At 41.6% G+C, this 23469-nt stretch overlaps 1 protein-coding gene across 1 annotated transcript in view; it reads right to left on the bottom strand.

Moving 5' to 3' along the window:
* cdin1 (CDAN1 interacting nuclease 1) overlaps nucleotides 1-22181 on the bottom strand; it is a 56650-nt gene extending 34469 nt beyond the window's left edge. The window contains exons 1-6 of the mRNA XM_035168842.2: nucleotides 22095-22181; nucleotides 21734-21865; nucleotides 10755-10800; nucleotides 9715-9779; nucleotides 8807-8867; nucleotides 4959-5031 (exon numbers count right to left, since the gene is read on the bottom strand). Coding sequence (XP_035024733.1) covers nucleotides 4959-5031; nucleotides 8807-8867; nucleotides 9715-9779; nucleotides 10755-10800; nucleotides 21734-21834 — 346 coding nt within the window. The 5' untranslated portion in view covers nucleotides 21835-21865; nucleotides 22095-22181. The remainder of the gene's footprint in view (nucleotides 1-4958; nucleotides 5032-8806; nucleotides 8868-9714; nucleotides 9780-10754; nucleotides 10801-21733; nucleotides 21866-22094) is intronic.
* Between the last annotated feature and the right edge of the window lie 1288 nt (nucleotides 22182-23469).

The raw sequence follows: 23469 nt of genomic DNA on the forward strand, positions 1-23469 counted from the left end.
AGCCCTGCAGCACGACTTTGCACCTTGTAAACATTCGCAAAATTTACTGTAATTGTCCCATGTTGGTATAAATTCCGACTAAGGTACCGTATCAGATCGTCAACATCTGAAAAGAAGAAACAAAAACACACAGACGGAGAAGAGGAGAATAATAGATGTGAAACGCTACAGCCTCCATCGGGATTCGCTAAAGAAAACAACCAGTGTAAACAAATCACGGGCTTGTTTTCATATGCAACTCCAAAACAAGATAAACTATATAAAGCAAGGTAACAGCAACATAACCTTGGCTTGATTTCTCAGTGCTCATACTTCATCATTTGAAACTACTCTTCCTCTCTCCACTAGGGTGAAAAAGTCATTATCTCAAACACAAAAAAATGTCGAGAAACCTCATTAGATCGCAACATTTGTTGAGGGAGGGCCGTAATAAACAGTAACGGATGACGATAGTTATTGCCCCTGACACTGATGAGCTCCTCTGCAAGTTTGTTTATTAATTAAAAAACCCACTTTTTTTTTCCACGGGTGGGGAGGGGTGGGGGTGGGGGCGCTTACCCATTTCCTCTCCATGCCCCCCTTCCACCCACACTCCCCATGCACACAAGCCATTGAGCTGTGGAGGGGCACTCGTTCATCAAACTTCATGGAGCAAGGGAGAGACAGGTCCTGATAATGTGCGCCGCTAAAGCTGATTTTCCATGATGAATCTCGGAGCATATAAATTGGCTAATATCTGAAAACATTTACAGATACTAGAGGAATTGACTACTTGTGGGACATGATGGATGAGGCTCTCCGACGCTGGCCGACAGCTCTGCAAATCTCTGCGGCTGCCTAAAGCCCTCATTTGATTTTCCAATTTACTCCTTTTAAATTTATCCTCCCGTATTGAAAAAAAAAAACAGAGGATGGGAACGAGAGAGAGAGTGGGAGACGAGACGAAAGGAAGAAAATAAAATGTGTGTGTGTGTTTTTTTTAAAAGATATCTGTGGTGGTGTGTATGTGCTAGTTGATGATATGAGGTGGTATCTTGTGTGCAGGAGGAGCCCAGTCCCTGAAGAGGTTACTGGGGCAGAACTGATCTGCTTCCACCTGATTCTCCCTGATAGCGGTGAGATAGAACTCCACGCTTGTGTGTGTGTGTGTCTGTGTCTGTGTGTGTGTGTGTGTGTGTGGCAGTAGTAATAGCAGATCTGGGAAGGTGCTGCTATGAAGAGAGGCTTCCTAGGTCAGGCCATTAGACTGTGGCAGAGGCTGACTGGAGCTTCTCTGCTGAAAAGGGAGTAATTAGTATACTTGTCAAGTGAAGTGCCACGCTGATGCTTACCTCCCTTGCACCCACCCCTCGTATGCATACACAAAAGCACAGAAACACTCATGTTGCCTTCGCCTCCTTACTCCCTCCCTTCTGGCTAATGAAGTGCCCTTGCTCTCATTATTTGAAAGAAAGGCTACATATACACATCGGCTCCACCATAGCAGAGAGGTGAGGGAGAGAGGAGAGGGGCACTTGAAGACAACAGAGGAGGAACCCGAACAATCATCGCGGACACCGAGTTGAGATTTTACTGGATAGAACGTAATAAAATATCAGTTATCAACACGTCTGATCTGCAAAACACTGAAGCTATTATGAATTCTGTCAAGGAACCAAAGGATCACAGTCGACGCTAACATTCTCACAGTGTTAACATCAAACACAGGACATTTATAACCTCGCGTACAAGGCTTCTGTAAAGGAATGTGACAATAAATCTTAAAGGCGGTCGAATCACATAGTTACAAAACATGGAGCAGCAATCTAATCTGGAGCTGGGCCTTGGGAAAATGGAAAAGGTCAAATAGCTGGCAAAATTGCCTCCTCAAAAAAGTATGTCTAAATCTAGAGGCACATCAACTCCTGTCAAAGGAGGAATAGAGAGAAAGATGAAGAGATAGCAGGGAGGGGAAGAGAAAGAGCAGCAGCTCCCCCAATGTGCCTGTTGGTGACTTTGAAAGTTAGTGGTGTTGAAATGACAATATGTGTTTTTTTTGTATTATTTACAAAACCCATCAGTAGGCTGAGACATGTAGTGAACACACGATGCAGGTTTAATCCAGTTTCTGTCCACATCATTTGTGTCAACGTGAACATTTGGATTCATTTTGACATTCAATTATTTTTTGATGCATTCATTATTATGATTTTTATACCAAATTAAATAAAGTTTTTTGACAGGAGGAAAAAATTTAAATCATTATATTTTCTCCAATTCATTTCTATTCAATTGTATTATCATCAGTGGTCTAAATCATATATACTTATAATTTGTAAGGTATAATGTGTTTTTCACAAGGCAAAGCAATTTGTAAACATAGATATAGGAGGTTTAATGACATAATTTTATACCTTATTATCTTTAATGGGAGACTCGTGTAGATAGATACTGGAAATAAAAAAGCAATAAAATACCAAATTCATGCAAATAAATGCTTTTGTATTTTTCTGTATTTTCATAGATTGTCCTTACTAGTGCAGGTTGTAGTAAATTACCTTAACATCATAAATGGTGCGGCTTGCTGGTGACATGCAAAAAGTGGATATAAAGAGCCAAATATTCCCATGTGACCTTTCCTCACCCGGCACCCCGTCTGTTTTCATAAGACAAGGAGCATTATGGATGTTGATATTATATTCAATATGCGATAAAACTGCTTTGAATGTATCGATTTATTTACCAAAGCCAGATAGATTTCATTCAGCGTGACTGATGCTCCCTCCAATACTTTTGCTGCGAGCTGAGACTCATCGGTGGTGCCGTCATGTAGAGGTGTATAGTGGTGGTGGAGGTGGCGGTGTGTGTGGGTGTGTGTAGCTATTGGGAAGGAGGGAGGGATGGAGTGGAGGAGGAGGAGGGGGCGCTACAACAAGAGAGCAAAACAAAACAAGGAAGGGACAGAAAACAATTTAAAACTCTGTATTGATCCAGCAGTAGTGATTGTACATATATTCCACAGTCCCATAGGCCCCATTCCTGTGTCTCTTAAATGCAAAGAGAGAAAGAAGGGAAATAAAAAAAAAAAAAGTGGGAAAAAAACGATGGTGTAAGGCAAAAGGCAAGCCACTCACCCAGTTGGGGGTAATGTCCCTTATATAGAAGTCTATTGATCTTTGCAGTGCGCCTGCCTGCCCTCCCTCTGGAGTCCGACAAAAGCACACGAACACACACACGAAAACACAACGAACACACACACACACACACACACACACACACACACACACACACACACACACACACACACACACACACACACACACACACACACACACACACACACACACACACACACACACACACACACACACACACACACACACACACACTCTGGGGCTTGTAGGGGGGCATGACAGATATGCCTGCCAATAGCACTGAACCAACCTGTTAGCTAATTGCCAACAAAGACAATTATCCTTGCATTGTTTCATAATGGAAACACATTAATGGAGTCTAATATACACACGGGGAGATTGGACGCTTTGACCGGGCAGCCCATGTGGGCAGCGATTCATTTGCAGCGGCCAGGCAGGTCACGAGGAGATTGCAGAGAAGCTCTTTAAAAACAAAAGTCACCCTCACGGCCGCTGACTTTACAACAGGCGACAGTGGAACAGCAATGTCGAATGAAATCTTCATTTAAAAAGTGTTCCAGCAGATAATGGTCAAACTATTTTACCAGATGAAATTTTAAGTGAATTTTAATCTGATCTAAATCGTATCAGATTTTCTCACAGTGTGTGTCCTCAGTTTCGGCCAAATATGAATCTGTGACTATCCTGTAAAAGCCATCTCGACTCTGTACAATCGCTTTGTACAAGAACCACGACCATGACATTGCTCACTAGCCTGCAAACGCTGAGACGGTTACAACAAGATGGTTACAACACTGTTTTAAAATTAAACAACGATCATCCGGGGAAGTTTCATCGGCTACAAATCCATTCTGAGCAATAATAAAGCGTGTTTTCACTGTATGGAGATGGAGGGATGCGATGTGCTATTATCTGAGACGGAGTGCTCCTCCTGGATGAATGCCCTGTTCTACAAGCTGCTCAGACTAGTATTTTGACAGGCAGTGGATAACGGTGGGTCCAAAGCAATCACATCTTTGACTTTGACAAATGGCTGTGCTGTGGCGAAGTTGAAAATAACACACATCCACTTTAATCTCTTTCTTGATTAAATTGGAAGCACGTCTTTTTGACATCATGCGATTCACTCTCAAAGCACTGACTACTCCACGGATACACACACCCAGGCCTCAGGATATGCCTATTTTTTGGTAATCCCAGGATAAGAGAAGAAAAAGAAAAGAGAAAGGGAATTAAATAATATCAAACGCAAGTTAAACTGCCAGTATCTCTCCTGAATCATTTTCCAGGAGATACAAGAAATGTCTGGTCGTGAAATGAATATAACTAGAATGTACACAAATTCGGGGCAACGTCTTTGACACGTTTAGAAATCGTGTCCATGTTCATCAGCGATACCGAGGAAAGGTTTGCTTTTCCTCAACTCACTTTCCGCAGCAATCACCAGTATGGACAGAGTAAGAGAAGGGGATGAGGGGAGAGAAGGCAGAGGCAGATGGATGCATTGGGGGATGGAGGAGGGCAAGGGGAGAAATCAGGGCTGTTATAAATAACACTGATGAGGTGAGCTAGCATTGATCCACACCGCAGTTGAGAGGTGGGTGGTCCACACAGTGCTTAATTGCCAGTCATGTGCCCTGGGATGCAGCTACCACTAAATGTGGTCTGTGTCTCATTAGGCTCGGACAGGCTGAAAATACAGCAGCTAGGGCAGAAATTGGGACTTAAACAGAAAGAGATTCAAAAGACAAAGTGCTACAATTAAGAATGATGGGGGGGGAATGATAGAAAGGACAAAATGGGAAATGGAAGAGTGTTACTCACGCAGTCCACCCTCCAGGTCCTGAAGGAATCTGTCCAGGATGATGCGAGCCATCAGTGCAGGAGACAGATCCACCTTTTCATAGATTGAAAGGCAAAAAAGGAGAATTAACCTTAATAAAAAACAGGCTATGGCGTCAATAGGGACTTAATGCAGCTTCAAAACATAGGGATAGTGGAATTGTTATTCCTCTCTAGAGAACTGCTCCATTTACAAACCTTTAGACTAAATCTCAAATATCTCAAGCAGGAAGTACAGGCATATTTCAAAGAGCCCAAGAATATGGCCGTGAAATTACACAGCCAGTCTAACTTGGGCTGATGTCACATGGATAATAATGATTGTAATGTCTCTAAATTATATTATTACGTTTTCAAACCTTGACCCAACTTTCGACAATCCCTGTGCAAATTGGTCTTTGAAAGCCTTGCTTTGCAATAACCTTTCCCACAGGAACAAGAGATTGCCTATTACGCAGCCAAGCTACCCAGCTGAATTGCCTTTGCCTCTGTCAAACGGACAACTGTAGTCTCTCATCTTGTATGAAAAAGCAGTGCACGCTCTGCCCAGGCTGGAGACAATGTAGAGCTTTAATCATCGAATGATCACCAAGGCAAAACTGTAGGAACCAACAGGACGCACCAGTGGGACTGTGGGAATGTACTCCTCAATAGGAAGGAGGGAACCTATGGCTGCAGCACTCTTTGAAGTCAAAGAAACCTTGAGAGGTGTGCAGGGTCTTGGTCTGTGCGCAGGGAGAAGCTCGGACAGGTAAAAGAGCACGAATGAATGATACAATAGAAGACTACCTGACTGCTTTCCTTTCACAATGGAAACAATGGAATTTTGGGGTGTGATGCTGATATCGATTTTACAGATTAGGCGGCCGATAAAAATATGATTTTTAATTAGAGCACGACCAAGTTGGATTTTTGGGGGCCAATGTTGATACTGATATTAGGGAATAATAGATGTACTGGTAATGATCGATAAGATGTAATTATCAAACCCTTATGACTAAGAAAATGTAATTGAGGCTTAATATTTTATAGTTTAACTATAAAATTTATTCTAAGTAACTATTAATAAAAAGAAAACACAAATGCAACTAAATATTTAGAACTTTAAAAGAGACAATAAACAGATTTTTTTAAGGTAAAATGCTCGTATAAATACACATTGTTTCTGAATTTATGGTCAACCAATTAGTCGTTCTGCCTCTAGTATCATTTACATGGTAATATCGTAATGAGTTGCACTGAAAAACCAACAGCAATTCTGATGACTTACACAATGAGACGATTATTTAGTTAAATGAAGAGGAATCATAAATGTACAAGCTTTGAAAGTATGACTGACTGAGCCTCTCAGAGGAATTGGTAGTAGTTTGCTGACATGAAAACTTTTATTTCATAGAATAAACTATGCAGAGAAGATGTGAATTTATGTTTACAGATTATGTAGAAAAATTACTTTTATTTTCTTTATTCAAGTAATATATTTTTGTGTTTCCTTTTTATTTATCGTCATTAATAACACATTTTCTGGTTAAACTCTAAAACATAAAGCTTTAATTAAATTTCTTTGTCATAAGGGTTTGATAACGACATCTTATGACAATACATATCAGCTGACATATCAGTATTGGCCCCCAAAAATCCATATCCGTCAGGCTCTAATAAAAAAATACACTATAAGGAACATATATATATATGTATATAAAACTATATTTTAAGCATTGCTTTTGATCTATTTAAACAATATGCTGCAAATAAGCAGACACATTGAGTTATTCACGACTAAATTTCACAGCCTCGTCAGTGTGTAGGGAATTAAAACATTGCTTGAAGAGTTTGCCATTTCTAACTCAGTTTGTTATGAGACACAACGCACTTGCAGCCAAAGATCATTTTTTCTCTTGTTAGCATAATTGGGGACTAAAAGTGAATTTGCCCTCAGCCTGTAGTGAGAATGGCGCGTTTCATCTTCTCTCTGATGCTTCCTGGTAACGCTGGGAGCAGCGAGGCTTCTGTCTAAACATTGTCTTTTTACCCGGAGTAGTATTTGTTAACATCTCCATAATATTGCACTAAGAAGGCAGCTTGTAAAAAGGCTAAACATGTCTATAATAATTAAGGGGTGAGCGTCGAGTTTATATCTTCATTAAGACCTCTGATAGCATTTCAGACTTTGCATCTGTAGCCTGCAGCTAGTCGTCTCTCCTCTCCCCAACACTCCTCATTTGCTCTCCCCATCTTCTCCTCTCTTTTCTCTTTGTGCTCATTGCCTTGCTCTCCGTTCACACCGTTGGATAACAAGAGAGCGTCACATTCCTGGTAACCTGCATCAGGGCTGACACATGAAAAATGGCAACATTACCGACGCTGGCCCAGGCTGAATAAGGACCACCTGATTAGTTCAGGTACTTGCGTCTTCCTAATTTTCATATTAATCATGAGTCCATCTCCTCTCTCAAGTCAGACCACAGCAATTCATGTGTTTCACATGTGACTAAAATTCACAGAGTGTGAGATTCCTGCTGAAAATAATTATTGTTCAGTAAAATTCGGGTTTTATTAGCCCACGAAGCCAATGGGTGTCACATACAATCCAGCACAACTGTTCCTGCTCTAAACCCTGTATGTTGAAGCGACCTTTACATAAAGATTCTTATAAAGCATGCAAAAAACGTTGAATTTAGAAACCTTGTTCATGTACTTCTTCTGCAGGCAAAAAAAGAAATCCATGAATAGTTTTCATCATTGTTAATAATTTCCCTCTGTTGGAGATATATTGTCTCATAAAAGGGATGAAACTACATCAATTAGCGATCTGGGAGACCATGAGTGCTTGGTTTAAATGTTAAGTAGCATATTAAAATGACAGTTAAATGGTTCATAGACAGTTATCTCTGAGCTGGATTTAATCCTTTGGAGAAAAAAAAAAAACATGTGTCAATTAAATGGAGAATGAATAATGGCAGTTAGCTTTGAGGTGCCACTGATGCATATGAACTACTCTTATTTTAGAAGAAACCCTCAAATCTCATTGCCTGGTGTAAGCACCGATAAAAATTTAAATGTGCATTTAAATATGTTAAAAAGGTCACACAGCTCATTCGCACAATCAAAATAGGAGAAAACGGCCACGACTAACATGTATGCAAATGGAAAATAAATTTTAAAATGCAAGACTTTCAATTTGATTTAAAACCATGTGATAATCTAAAATACATTGTATTATATTATAAATAATGTATAGTAATAATTCAGATAATTTAGCTTCACTGATTGATTCTTTGACTCTAACTTAATGGAAATAATAATTATTATAAATAATTTACTGACATACTAGTAAAAGATGTAAGAAACACAAGTGGCTATTTTATAACAGCCACAAACACCCTCTGCTTACTATTAATCTTAATACTTGGATTCAAGTTCACATATTGTCAAATGTAAGTTTACAATCGCCACTACATCAACCCGAGTAAATTCTACAACCAGAGTAAAGTCAACAACTGATGAAGTGATGAAGAGAGGAATTGACCACTGACCCCGTCCTCACCTGTCCGCAGTTTGCGGCAACTCTGCCTGAACTGCAATTTACTAAATTACATGATAAAACACAGAAAGTATTTTCACATCTGCCTAATGACAGCGACTTAATTACATCAAATAATTGATAATGAAGGAGACTATTTTACCAATTTTGATAATGACTAACAGACGAGTGGGGGGGGGGATTATTATCAAAACTGCAGCCTACTTCTATCTGTCTATTTAGAGAAAAAAGGAAGAATCAAAGGCAGAAAAGAAGACAGAGAAAAAACTAAAGGTTATGTCATTACCTCATTGGCCAACTCCAGCAGGACAGGAGCAGTGGGATGTGCCTTGCTTTCACTTAGATACCTTCATTATGACAAAGAACAACAGCAGTGAGAAAAAAAAAAGACGTGGCCCACAAAAGGCAGACAGAAGGGTAGAGGGGACTAGACCAGGCTAGCCAAGACATGCTAATGTCCCTGATGACTTTGCCCTAGGTGGCATATGGCAGGCTTGGTGCGGTTTAAACAGCAGCGCTTGAAGGGCTTCAAATTTCCTTGACGCCAGACAAGCATATGATAGTTAGTTAACCCCTGCCGCCCAAAAAGCCTTTTTTCCCTCGCCAGCAAGAAAACAGCAGCTCCCCCTCAGATCTTACCCAGATCCTCTCTGAGGTTTGTTGTTGTAAGTGGATTAGAAGTGCATTATCCAGCCTTGTTTTCCCCAGAACAATGGCCTAATAAGCTAGATAAAGGCTAATTGTAATATGCAAAGAGGCAGTCCCTCTACAGTCTGTTTTTCCTTTTTCTAATTTATCTGTATTCATGGAATTAAAAGATAATCATCCCATCATAAGCCTGTGTAAGGAAAATGTCCAAAGGCTGGTTATTTACTTATTTTCTTTTGCTTTCAGTTTGACATGGAGAACAGAGCTTTAGCTTAGCAGGTGCAAGTGGAGGTCTGGAATGAATCCTGAGGGTGGTGATTTGTTTAAAGGAGATTATATCTGTCATGGTGGCCCACCTACTCTCATGTGACTTTGGCAAGTCCCCTCCACCGTCAGACAACAGGGAAGACAAAGAGAACACACACACACACACAAGTGGGAGACAGATAAAAAAAAAAACAGTGATAGAGATGAGGGGAAGATAAACACAGAGCAAGGCAGAAGAGAGAATCGCAGTAAAGTATGAATACAATATGAATACAGCACCTTTGGTAGTGGTTTTCAATGACGTCTGGGGCGTGATGTCTTGAGAATGTTCTTTTGGTTCGTTTCTGTCACAGAGATCACAAATGTAAATAAAAACAACAACAACAACAATACAATATTATTTATGAGGAAATTAAAGCTTTACAATTTTACATCCATTCTTAAAGCAGACCAGTTCAGCCCTGGCTCCTCTTACATGCTCTATTGTACATGAACAAGTGCAGGAGAGTGTAGGATCTAGGGGTCAGAGTCATTTAATTTCAATAAGTTTGTAGGGGTCACAGTGTGCCAAGGCAACCTTGTTCAGACCCCCATTACCCCTCTACCCCCCTCACTCGAAACCTTGTATTCATTTCCCCTTTTTCGATCAAACAATGACCCTATTCCACATCCCACACTCTGACATTTCCATGCAATTCAATTGCCATTTTTCGCTGAGAGGGTGGAGGACGGGATAAAGGAGGAAGAGCATTGGTTAAAAAACAACTTATTTAAAAACTACTACACACAAAAAATGTAATTCCACAGAGACGGGCAGTGTGACTGACACCTGTCAGGCGGATGATAAATGACTCCATTTTCTGCCTGTGCTGCCTTCTGCCACTGGCGGCAGCGGCCATTTATCATCATCCGCTGTCAGCCGTGGAAAGCAGCAGTGACAGTGCGAGTCAGCAAACATTTAGCACACGCAGCCACACTACACGGGGAAATTATTATTGTCAGAATAATAATGGTTTAGCATAATTTATTACAGGTCCACCAAATAAGCAGGGGCTAGATGTTATTAGACAGATGGATGGGAAGGCTTGGCAGACATCCACCGAGGCTCAGGCAAGCAAGGGCCCTCAACGTGAACGTGAGGAGGAGGAGGAGGGGGTGGTGGTGTGGGGGGAGGCGGGGGGAAATAGACGTGGGTATGGTGGGGGGGGGCATCCTCCAAACCAATCAGAGAGCTGGCAGTTCAATTACAAAGAAATAAAGGGACATTCATCATTCAATTAGGCACCTGTCAGGGCTCACAAAGGAAGAAAACTTCTAACCTGGTACTCCAGGGAGAAGATGCTCAGAAGAGTGGACTGCGAGTGACTGGAACAAATAAAAGAAGGACAAAGTTAATTACCAGAGTGCATTGCACAGAGACAAAGGGAGAGGGGGAGCTTCAAAGCCGGGGCCAGCTGCCCTGTAATCTAAAAGAACATGAAAACAAGTGTGGCAAAGTTGTTCCAGATGAACACCTCTGACAAAGGATTCCAGCCACGATGGCGTGGGGGTTTCGAGAAAGGGGGAGGTTGTGTGTGGTATGAGAGACGAGAAAAATATAGCCCGGTTTTTTTTCTCCTTTCACTCACAACATCCTCCTATTTCTCTCCTGCACCGAAAGCTATAGTGTTCATAATTAGAAGTGCAGCAAAACCATACAAATGCAAGACTGCATAATAAACATGGAAAAATTAGAGAGAAATCAATGACATTCTTGGAAATAATTAATAGGGTTCAAGTCCATTCGCTGGGGGAAAACACTGCATTCATCAGCAATTACACTCCCTGGGTCAGTAGATATTTCCTTGCAGAGATGACCGCTGTGAGCGTCTGCATTTGTTTGTGCGACTACTGAAGCAATGCCCAGATATGAGAAAGTTTCCCTGCCTCACCGTCGGTGCTGGCATATGGGCCGTTCGGGAGCCCTCCCACTGCAACTGATGGGCTTTGAAAATGGAAACTTTCACTGCAGGAAGCTCGGACTCCCAGGAGTCGGTCAATTCCATGGGTTGCCATAAGCTACATTCATCTCCAGCTCCAGTCAATGTCAAACACCTGGCAGCGAGGCAAACCTGGAAAACAGGCAGCTCCTACAGGGACTCGCAGCCCCCTCGATATCCCCACCCAGCCCCCACAGCATCCTTTGGGTTGAAGATATTTAAAGTGGTGACAGATATTATTCTAATTGGATGGTACACACCTCCGCCCTGCATATAAAACAAACATAAAGATTCAGCAGAGGCATGAGCACACACATACAACCTGCTCTGCGGTGGTCTCCAGTGGGTCCGTGTCTCCATGTACTGCGCTCAGTACATTTGATTGTTAAATTTAATGGACTTTTCGTTACAAGTCACCTGAGAACGGTATGTAAATACTGATGTGGAGTCGATGCTTCCAATCTGCATTGAAATATTGAGCCCGCATAGGCCTTCAACATCAATCACTATAAACCATGAAATAACCATGTGGCATGTAAACAAAGCCAAAGGAATCTCAAACAGTGATTTCTGTCTGAAGTCCCAGCCTTGTGACCATATCTTAATAAAAGCATTTCAAACCGCTGGAATAGTTTAGCACTTTATAATCACTGAACCCACCAAAGACGTCATCTTGGGTTCTCCAGATGGCAGATTTAAAACCGTTTTAATGCTCTGGCTGGAGAACAACTCTGTGAATCTCAACCCATCACACAGATGAGTCGACTACAAAGTTACAGTCACACAAGAGGAGGACAAAAACGTTTGAAGTAGAGGAGCAAAGGGGGGGAAACAGTCAAAAAAACATTGCCACCTCAGCATTAACTTACAATGATGCTTGGGGATGAAGGGGCCACTGCAATTAAGTGGGCCATTAAATGATCAACTGTCAACATGTAGACACTTAAGGGGAGAAAAAGAAAATTCTTCCACACTTCAACCTTGCACCTGAGCATTTCAGCAACATTACAGCCTTATTGTTGGCATGGGACCATCGCGATCCCCCCGTCGGAACAGACATCTGTTAGGCTTTAAATGGATTACTCTCTATAATGAGCATGATTACTGCCTAATTGCTTAATCTATACCCTGTTAACTTTAAAAGGGACATAAACTGCTCTTAATATCTGGGAAAACATATCTGTTTCAAAAACACTAAAAACTTTGGAGCCTTTTGTTTCTCTTTCTCACCTTAATCAGTTTGTGCAGACAAAAAAAAAAAACTGCACCACAACTGCTGAAAATAAGTCACATATGAAACAAGCAAAATATTGTGAGATTTTAAGAATAATAAAGAAATGAGGGCAATGCAAGGAGATGGGCACAGATATCTGGATCCAAACCAAGAGTTGTCTGCGTTTTATTGGGTCTGTCAAGTTTTACACTGAGCTCATATTGTATAATGCCCCTTTTTCCGTTTGACAGACATTAATAGTAAGTTATCGCAGGCTTTACATTAATGTATATCCAACCTGTGCTCTCCTGGGCACAGTATGCTCACTCCATTCTAAAATATGGAGCCAAGTGCAGTGTTACAATGGGGATCTGATCTGCCTGCTGAACAGTAGCATTACATTTTCTCTGTAATATATCCACCTCCTTAACTCATGATATCAGCATTTAAAGAAATTCAAGCCGGGCTCAGTGGTTATAAAAACAAACCAAAAGGAAAAAAATATATATTACAAAACCAGATTAATGCATTTGTCTTTTGTCTCTTTCGCATTTACCAAAAGCCAAGGTATCAGATTTATACACATGAGAGCAACAGGATTAGAGACTGTGTAATTTTATAAATAATGCTCTGACAAAAAGTGTTTGATAAGATTTTAAACATTTTCCCATTAAACTACAACTTTCTGTTGGTGATGAGGTTACAAATAAAAAATTACCCAAAAGACCTAAAAAGAGTGTTATATTAATTCAAATTGTTTAAACTATTAAAAAACTAATGATTAGTACTGGTAGCAGATGTATGCACATGACAGCAGAATGATTAGTTTCTGTTTAATTTTTTTAATAATGTTCTGACAAAAAGTGTTCATTTTTTTTACTTTTTATTAGAGTTGTCGATGATGTAAAAACTGGAAAAATGAGCAGAAAACTACAAATCAAATCAAATTTATTTTATTTGTTTGAAATTAGTTTAAACTTTGCTCTTGGAGTTAATCCTAAAACTGTTCCACAGCTACGACTGAGGATGGGAAGAAATGAGCTTTATTATATCTGCAAATAAATAAAGCTTGTTTATTTAAATTCAATGTAAAAAAAATGATTCATCAACCCCTGTCGTACTCCTTGGTTTAATAATTTGGTTTCAGCCCTGTGTTCAGTTATTGAAAAGTATTCCAGCAAATAAATAAAACCTTTGAAAATCCAGTTCAAAAAGAGTCTGTGACACTGCAGCACATTCCTACATTGACCTTTATGTGGGAAGAAAAAAAAGAATAATAAAAATCCCTCCCTCTAGGAAATAATTTAGAACATGGGGAAACAGAAGGCTGGGAGACAGAAGAGTGGTTTGGGAATCATTCACTCTCAACCTAATTACCCTTCCTTACAACATAAGACAGAGCATTAATATGCACTGGCACCCAAAATAGTAAAGCAGCAGATTAAATTAAAAACAATTAGGGACTTTCACTTTGTCACTGAGCTGGTATGCCTGTCTGGTCAGTGCTTCAGGCTCTATTAAGCTAGGCTATCCACTGGTTGTGAATCTGACAAATTCAAGCTTGAGTGTGGAATTGCCTGATCTCTGTGTGCATTCAGACTGTGTCAGTGTCTTGGGCATACATAAAGCCACACACACACACACTCACAGGGAAAAGCCTGGAAATTCCCATCGACCTAATTAATAGGATATGGTTGAAATTCTAGCTATCAATTATATTTGGAATCTTCCTATTTACAAATAATTAATTATAAACAATAGCTGTAATTTAGGTAATGAAAGCCACCTGGCTAATGGCATTGGTATCATGTGCTGCGAGAGTGCTTAGCATTTGGTGGATCTGCATGCAGAGAGTGTTGCATGGCGCGACTCTTCGGGGCATAGCCCACCCTTTTAGCTGGAGAATGGGAGCCAGTGGGTCCAAACGACATCCAAACATTTGGCTATTGAGGGGTCGGTGTTTTGGGAACCCGATGATACATGAAACTTATCAATTAATACAAATACAATATATTTACATTACTCAAGACATTGTGCTAATAACAAACGCATGTAAGTGTACAGTGTATATCAATTATTCAATAACAGTGGATAGGATAGGTGATTGGTAAATGTGTAGGATGAATGATAGGTGTGGAATGAAATGGATGTAAGTAAGACTGTGGATATTGGTGAGTGTAAGTCCCTATTGCACTCACAGTGACACGTGGATGGTAAGTTATAGACCTTATAGACTGGGTTATCACCAAGCTGTTCTCTGACAATGTAGATTGTCTTTTCCCAGTAGGGCTTTAGTTTGCATGAACCTCCTCCTTCAGCAACATTGCGAACAAGGACCCGGTCACCTGGCTGAAGAGTCACACCTCTGTTCCTTCTGTCATAATAATGTTTCCCTTTAGCACTTCTCTGCTGGCTGTTCGTGCTCGCTATCCTGTATGCATCGATCATTTTCTCTGACCATTTTTCTGCGTACCCTGTTGGCGTTTTTGTTTCTTCCTCTGCCACCAACCCAAAGAGAAGGTCAACAGGAAGAGGTGGATGGTGACCATATAACAGAAAAATACGGAGAGTAGCCTGTCGACTCGTGCTTGGTACAATTGCACGCATTAATGACGTGGGGCAGGTGATCTTTCCAGTTCTCTCTCTCTTTCTCGCCTAAGGTTCTAAGCATTTGCAACAGAGTTTGATTGAACCTCTCTGCAGGGTATATTCTACCTGGCTTGTATCTTATTTCAAAATGAAAGTCTGAAAGCTGACCAACCCAGCGATGGCCTACTGCATTAAGCTTGGCAGTGGTCATTACGTAAGTCAGGGGATGTTACCGGTAAAGATCGTGAAGTGGGGAGCATAAAACAGGTAGTCCCTAAATGTATCACATACGGCCCATTTTAAGGCTAAGAACTCAAGCTTACCACTTTGGAGATGGTAACTCTGCTCTGCTGGTGTTGATTATTCCATTCCACTGGGGGTGCCTGAAGGCAGTTGAGGGCCCTTTGTTTTCCCCCTCACAGGCTTTGGTTGAGGTGAATTGTGCTTTACTTGGAGCAGCTCATATAGTGGTCTTGCTATGCGTGAGTCTTGAACATATGCCCGGTAATAGCGAAGGAATCCTAGCAGTCTCTGAAACATCTCCTACTGTCTGTGGAGTTTTCTCCTTCAATGCTTGAACTGCCTCAACTGGGTCCACTCTCACCCCATCTGCAGACACCAGCCGACCAACGTACCTGATCTTGTTGCGAAATAACTCACACTTTTCTGGCCTCAACTTAACCCTGTGGCGCTGTAGGGCTTGGAGTACACGGCGCAGCACCTCAATGTGCTCTTTGAAGGACCTCGAGAATCAGAGGACATCATCCAGATAAGGAATGCAACACTCATCCCTCAGCATGTCAAGCATTTCCTCCATGCTTCTTTGGAAGGCTGCTGGTGCGTTTGACAACCCGAAGGGTATTCTGACCCACTCGTATAAACCCCAAGGGGTCGTGAAGGCAGTCAGGTGTCTCGAACCTTCAGCAATAAAGCCTTGGTGGTAGGCTTTCCCCTGGTCTAAGATGGAAAACCAGCTGTAGCCTCCAAGCAAGTCAATCAAGTCCTGAATACGGGGAACGGGATGTCTTTCTGGCACAGTCTTTTTGTTAAGCAGTCGGTAGTCAATACAAAAGCGCAATGATCCATCTTTTTTTCCTGACACAAACAATAGGTGCGGCATATGGCGACTGAGACTAACAACTCCTGAATGTACTCGTTTACTTCCTTGTACAGTGGCTTGGGAATGGAAGCATAAGCTTTCTGAACAGGGATGTCGTCGCTGAGCCTGACCGACATTTGAAGAGAGGGGATGCATCCAATATCACTGCTGTCTTGGGAAAATGCTGCCGCCTCCTCATAAAGCACTTTATGGACATCAGCCCTCACTGTTGTAGCCTGTGGTGTCTCTACTTGTTGTGTCATTGCCTCTCCCATTTCTATGACTTTGGTCACATGTTGGATGGAGCCCAACAGAGTTCTCTTTGGGAGGGTGATTTCATGGTTAGTGTGATTGGAGATGGGCACGTGAACAAGAGGCCACCTTCTCTTACTGATCTCTAAGAGGCCTTCCCCAACGCTCAGCTGTTCTAGGCTTGTACTCTCTTCATATAGAACAACAGGGTTAGAGGGGTCAAAGCTAGGTGGTACTCTGCACTATACACATAGTGCAGAGTACCACCTAGCTTTGAGACAGAGACAGCCAAAGAGACAGTCCGGGGTGCAACTGCTTCGGTGCCAATTCCACCTGAGTGCTGCTGTCATTTACTGATTTCTCCGTAATGCATATGAAATGTAAAATAACTATCATGTATATTATTAGGAATAATATTAGACCCTGAAAACTCACAGAAATTACTGTTCATGTAATTAAATCAAATATTTTGGGGCATACCACAATTGCATCTATTATTCATGAAGTCCTTAGCCTGACATGAAGTTGTAAACTCAGCACAGCTTCTCCTCTTTCTCCTCTCTGCTTACACACTTCATTCATCCCTTCACCCTTCCAATGCTCATCTAACCACATAAAGCTGGGGAATTAGTTTGCCAGCCTCTCAGCCTTCAAGGGTTGTGCCCCTAAGCCCCAACTGCCAGTTTGTGTTTTGTTCAATATGGGCAGTCAGAAGTGTGAGGCCGTGCACTGGAGGCCGTCAGGGATGCCCCCACAGGCTCTGCACTAGATCAGTCTCTGGGTAATGTCATTGCCACTTCGAGGCTGTAAAATCACTGTGGAATTCTACCTTCACAAGAGCAGCAGCAGAGCAACTCAGTTGATTCAACGGAGATAACAGTGGAAATCAACAGATAAATCCAGCCATGATACATTTAACTGGGATTCTCAGAGATTTCAGAAATCCACGTTCACATTTTTAAAACCTTGATTCAGGTGAGCTTTAATAAAGGCTTTTGAACTCAAAATAAAAGTGTGAATTTTCAGGCGAGACGGTGGACAAATATATCTGTAAACAATGGCTACATAACTTGATAAAGGCCAAAACATTTCTCATTTGCAAAAACTCAATATGATTTTTGGTGTTATTTAAACTACACAAATATTTCAAATCTTCTCATTAGAAATATTCATACACTTTTGTAATAGACCAAGTCCGTAATCGGTTAAATTGTTTGGGTGTAAATTATTACCAATGGATCTCCATTTTTACACTGTGTTCTACACTGTAAATGATAGGCATACCTAAGAAATAATACAATAGAAAAAAGCTGTTATAATCTCTAACATCTTTTCTTCAGTTCCTGGGATATAAGTTAAACACAATGTATAAAGAGCCTGCTAGTTTAATGCGCCGTGCCTGTTACCAAATCCCTAGGTTTAACTAACGTGTTTAAAAAAAGGAGAGATAAACACTACAGCCACAATAAATAATCAATGAGCAACTCCCTAAGCTTCATCCTGAGCCGAGATATTACCATCAAAAACAAAGTGTCTGCAGCCAAGAAATCACCATATCAATGGCACATGCCACAACAACCCTGCCCTGCGCTTTCCTTCCAAAGATCATGGTAGATAAACCCCAAATAACAGAGAAATTAACAAATGCTTGACATTTGCTCAACATCCATTATTCTGACACTTCTTCAGAATTTCAAAAGGCTGAACGCATGCTTAATCAACATTCATATTCCCAGAGCGAGCCCCAGCACCATATTGCAGCCCGCCTCAGTGCTGATGAAAACGGCACATTAGGGCCCGATTCGAAAAACGTTCAGGGACTCCTCACCGGGGAGCTCTGAGTGCGTGTGTGTGTGTGTGTGTAGGAGAGAGAGAGAGAGAGAGAAGCATTGGTTGTGTTTAGAGGGGAGGGATGCTTCAGACTTTGTTGTTTTTTTTTAAGCATTTTCCAGAACAGAGGCATCTGCCCCCTTTCTGCAAACCCTCTAACTTTCATGACTGTGAAAGCCATATGAGGTGTGAGCTGAATGGCGTTTTAAAGCAGGGGGGGTAATCATTACATCCAAATTCATTCATAATATAGCACAGAAGGACACAGAGGAGTCGCACAGACCCTCCCTCTTTCTCTCGCCCTCCTTACACACACTCTCTCTGGGGACAAAGGGTGGAAGGACTGGGGTCCCCTCTAGACCCGGGGGAAGCCAGGCAAGGCCTCAGAGAGCATCCCATCATTTCCAATTCTAATATGTGGCAAGAGAAGGACTTGATGGGACTGATGTCACATTTTTCCTCACACCGGCCTGCGATGAGCCCTCCCACAGCCCGTCCATGCTAGCCACGGTCCAGATACTAGACAGGACACCGTGGCTGGCTAAGAGGAAGGCCAGGAAGAAAGGGCACGAATGGGGGTTGATATTTGCATGTCCCTCCATTGTGAGTGGGGGTAAAAAGTGACAGCACCGTGTCCAATTCTTTTCCCCCCAGAGCAGCTCGGGCCCGGCAAGAGAGGCCAGGCTGACAGATGACTCCCAACATCTGTGTTATGCAGCCGTTACAGATGAGGGACTCCACATCACAATCTCTCTCTTTCTGTCTGTCTATTGGACCCTCCTTCTCTCCTCCCACCAACCATAATGATAGCACAACAAAAAGGCTGACAGACGCTCCGTGGAAATTACCCTGAAATGGCCTATAACAATAATTTTGTCCAAAGTTTAAATGTTCCTCCCTTTGAGTCTTCAATCAAAAGCAATGATTATTAAATGGTTTGGTTCTCAATACAGAATTGAAAGAGTTGAGGATAATGGTTTTTCCCCATTGATCAGTATCATTAGAATTGAATTTGTTGAAAATTCCTATAATAGTAATAATAAATAAATACAAATGTAAAGTTTAGGCAATATAGTTTAAATATATATCAGCATCTGAATTAAAATATTTTTTTCCTGACACCAATAAATAGCAAAACTCCCGTGAAATTATTAAATAGATGTTCAAGATAATAATAATAATAATAATAATATGTATAAATACTTCAAATCATAATAAAAAAATAATATTCTAATTATTATTGCTATTTAATTACAATTTGCTCAAAAATCTTCACTTACTTATTACTTAAAATGATCACATGGTACTGTCGTATCATTTAGATAACATTTCCTAAAGTCAATAATAGATACATTGAATTATAGTCCAGCTGTAATTGCAGGTAACGTGCATTTGAATACATTACCTGGGAAAAATTTCGATATATTGACTGGACAGATGTTAGTATTAAAAAAAGTTAGAAAACTGTATATTTAGAATAATTGTAAAAAATGTGGTATATGCCCCCGAAAAAATAGTCACACTCTCCACTCGAGCCCTGGTAGAAAAAATTGTAATCTACAGTTCACTCAACATTGCTGGAATCATTTAGAAATGAGCTAATGCAGTGCAGCATTATGTGATATCCCATCCCCATCTTTTCTATATCTCTGGCTATTATAACCCAGCCAATCTTTTGCCCACCCCTTCAGTACAGGGCTGTCCACAACAAACCCTTCACCCCCTCCTCCAGCTCCCCCTGCCAGGCCCAGCCTGGCCAATATTTACGCAGTGGCAAGACTCCCACACAGTCCGAGGGGACAGGAGGGGTGTGGGGAGGGGGTGGCTGACTGCCGTGCCTGAGCGCATGCTAAGAGATGATGGATGGCCTAGTCGATATGTTATGTCTTAAGAGCCTGATTTCCTGCCAGTCCAATCACTAACCCTCCAGAGCCCAGCTCAGCTGATTGGACAACCAGAATAATTTCGCAGGCTGTGAAAACACTGCTGCCATGCCTGTCTGTCAGGCCCAGTGACGAGACTCAGGGATTTTAAAGTGCAAGGGCCTCCCCAAGATTGGTTATGGTGAACGAAATAATAACAATAACCAGCAAGACTAAACAAAAGAGCCAGCACCTCCGGGAGAGAAGAATCATGCAGAATTATTGGAATGGAAACACTCCAATGTTTTTCTTTAATTATTACACACACCAGTACCACTTTTTGAAGAATTGGCATTTAGACTGTTTGTGAAAGACAGTTTGGATTAGGAAACCAAAAGGAGAAAGGTAGACTCAAAATAAACATGAAAATGGCCTCCTAGTGCTGCTGCCTGAACATACAGGATATTGGATGCACTTTACATGCATGATATATTCTGTAAAATGCTGACAGTGAGAACAAAGGTTGGCTCAAGACCCACTGAGTCCCCTTTGGGGAACCGATACCTTCCTCTAGATTGGTGATTAGGGCCCGATGGAAGTAGGAAGCTCCAAATACATATGACTTTGTAAGTGACCTCCACGGGATCAGCCGCGGTGTCCTGGTGTCCGGGTTGGCCTTGGGGGATTACACGTGTTACGTTCAATAAAGTGAGGGCCCTCAGTGTCAAGGAGAAAGGCAAACACAACCATTAACCTCTCGCTTCGATTTCCCGATGTGCAGGCGCTGCATGGCATAGCATTGGCTAATGCTGCGGTGAAAGCCTCTGATGAGACCTGTATGGAATTAATTAGTGACCATAACAAGAGAATTAAATGGGATTATAAATATTTAATTATAGAATATGAAAAAAGAAAAGCAGGAGTAAATAATGTTCCTCAGGAGTGTTGATGGACAGACAGTTGATAAATGCAGCCCTGTATTTGTGTATTTAAGTCCAATTCAAATTTCACTCGACACACTGTTTTTAGCCTAAACGTCTTCGCGTAATGATCACCGCCGACATTTAGGCTAAAAACATGATGCTAATGACTCGGTTTCGAGTTGAATTTGAATTTCAGGGCTTCCGGACACTTCGATGACACCACAGGAGCAGTGTGGAGGCGTTTCTTTTCCTGTAGTTTATTTACATCTGAAGAATCTGTCGCCTTTTACTTAAATTGAATTTGTTTTGTGGACTCAAACACTTCACCCACGCCCCCTATAAGCGGCATAGTGGTGAGTAGAAAATGAGTGAATTGTAATTTTTGGGGGGTGAACTATCCCTTCAAGTTACTCGTATGTGTATGAATGTCATGTTGTGTATTTGTGGACTCACTGAATGAAAAAGTCATGATAAAAGATTGTCAGGCACGTCAGATGTCTCATGTTCACACACAGCTGTGACAGTTAAGAGTTCAACGTGGGACCACTTACTTTGGGAATCTTTCCTTGAGCATCTTCATGCACTGTCGGGTGGGTCTCAGCTGTTCCGCGCACCTCACGATCTCCTTGTATCCAGCTCTGGACAGCCTCATCTTCTTCCCTGTGTGTAGCTGCTGTGTTTACCTGCACGAACAGGAAGCGGGGTTGGTCAGAGATGTAAACAACATGACAGCTGTCAAAACCAGCTGCCTTGCTAACCAAACTTAGCTTTGTGTTGCGGCTAACGCGGGCAAATAACAGCATAAGAATACATGAAACGTATCGTCTCATCTCGCTGCTTGACTATTTAACGCGACACGTTACCGTATATGACAAGCTGGGCGATGCATAACGCGTTAAAATAGTTGTTTACCGGTGTTTGCAGCCGCCTGTGGGTACTTCCCGGTTAGCTGCTTCCCGCTAGGAAGTTGAAGAGGAGACGTTCGTGTGAGCGGCGCGCTGATTGGTGCGTTAGTCCACGAGGCTGAGTATGCCGGCTTGTGATTGGTTACTCTGCGTCCAGGGGGGGGCGGTACCCAGCTGCTCACTACCTCTCCATCACATCTCTGTGTTCTCTGCAGCTGCGAGCAGGTAAACAAGCGACACACGCAGGAAGTAGAGATGGAAAAAAGATGCTCCGGTTCGGGAACATGCTCTTAAACGTGTAAACTGTGCGATGGAGGGAAGGAATTGATGGAGAAGAGACGGAGAAAAAAGAGGCAGAGAGAGAGAGAGAGAGAGAGAGAGAGAGAGAGAGAGAGAGGGTGTGTATGTGGTCCAGTGTAATTAAGTACAACCACTTCACAGGTACTAGTGTTACTGTTTTAACAATTTTCAATAATAAGTGTGGTTCTTCATTTATAACATTGATTTATAATGACAGCAGAGACGTCATATAGCCCAGCAGCACTAAAGCTGTACTAGTACCTCTGAAGATACTTGGAAAAAAATGAGGTGTATATATCTAGATGTGAGTATCCTACAGTGTGATGTAGTAAAAGTCGTAGGATTCAGACAGCAGTTGAAAACAAACTAAATATTTAATTCACAAAAAGATGATACATGGTCCCCTGGCAGTGCTGGAGGTCGTGACATAGCATCAGTTATCGCCCTGCTTTACTGCCTATACTGCTGCCTTTTTGATTTTAGATGTTGGCTCCACGAAATTACAATCCTTGAACAATTTTAACATGGAGCTCTTTTCACTCCCCCCTCCAAAATACAACATCCTAAACTTACTGTATTAACTGCAGTGATTGTTAATGTTGAAGTTTGACAAGATCGCCTGCAGTAAGCATCACTGATTTGAAATGAAGTGTATTCTTTCACCTTTGCAGTGGCTGAATTATATGCGTGGATAGAAGTTCTACCCCTGCCTGAGAGAATATTAGTCTGGGGCTTCCCCTAAATGATTTCCCCACATCCTGCAGGAATTTTTGTGAGCCATCCTCAGCCGTGGGCCCCTGAATGATCAACACCTTTCACCTCAGCAGCGAAGGTATGGTGTCATATGAGCCCTGGGCAGAAATAACCAAATGAGTCCAAGGAAGATGATTAACTGTAGAGAAGTGTGTTAAAAAAGACTCTGCACAAATATAATTTAGTATTTAAAGGATAAATGTTTGCTCTGGCTGCAACACGCAATATGCTTGCATTTGAATAGAAATAACTTATTTATAGTTACATATGCAGAGTTCTATTGGAGAAAAAATTATCAGTTGATTTATAATCAATTTAGTTTCAACTCT

Source organism: Hippoglossus stenolepis, chromosome 10 (assembly GCF_022539355.2).
Source record: "Hippoglossus stenolepis isolate QCI-W04-F060 chromosome 10, HSTE1.2, whole genome shotgun sequence".
Lineage (NCBI taxonomy): Eukaryota > Metazoa > Chordata > Actinopteri > Pleuronectiformes > Pleuronectidae > Hippoglossus > Hippoglossus stenolepis.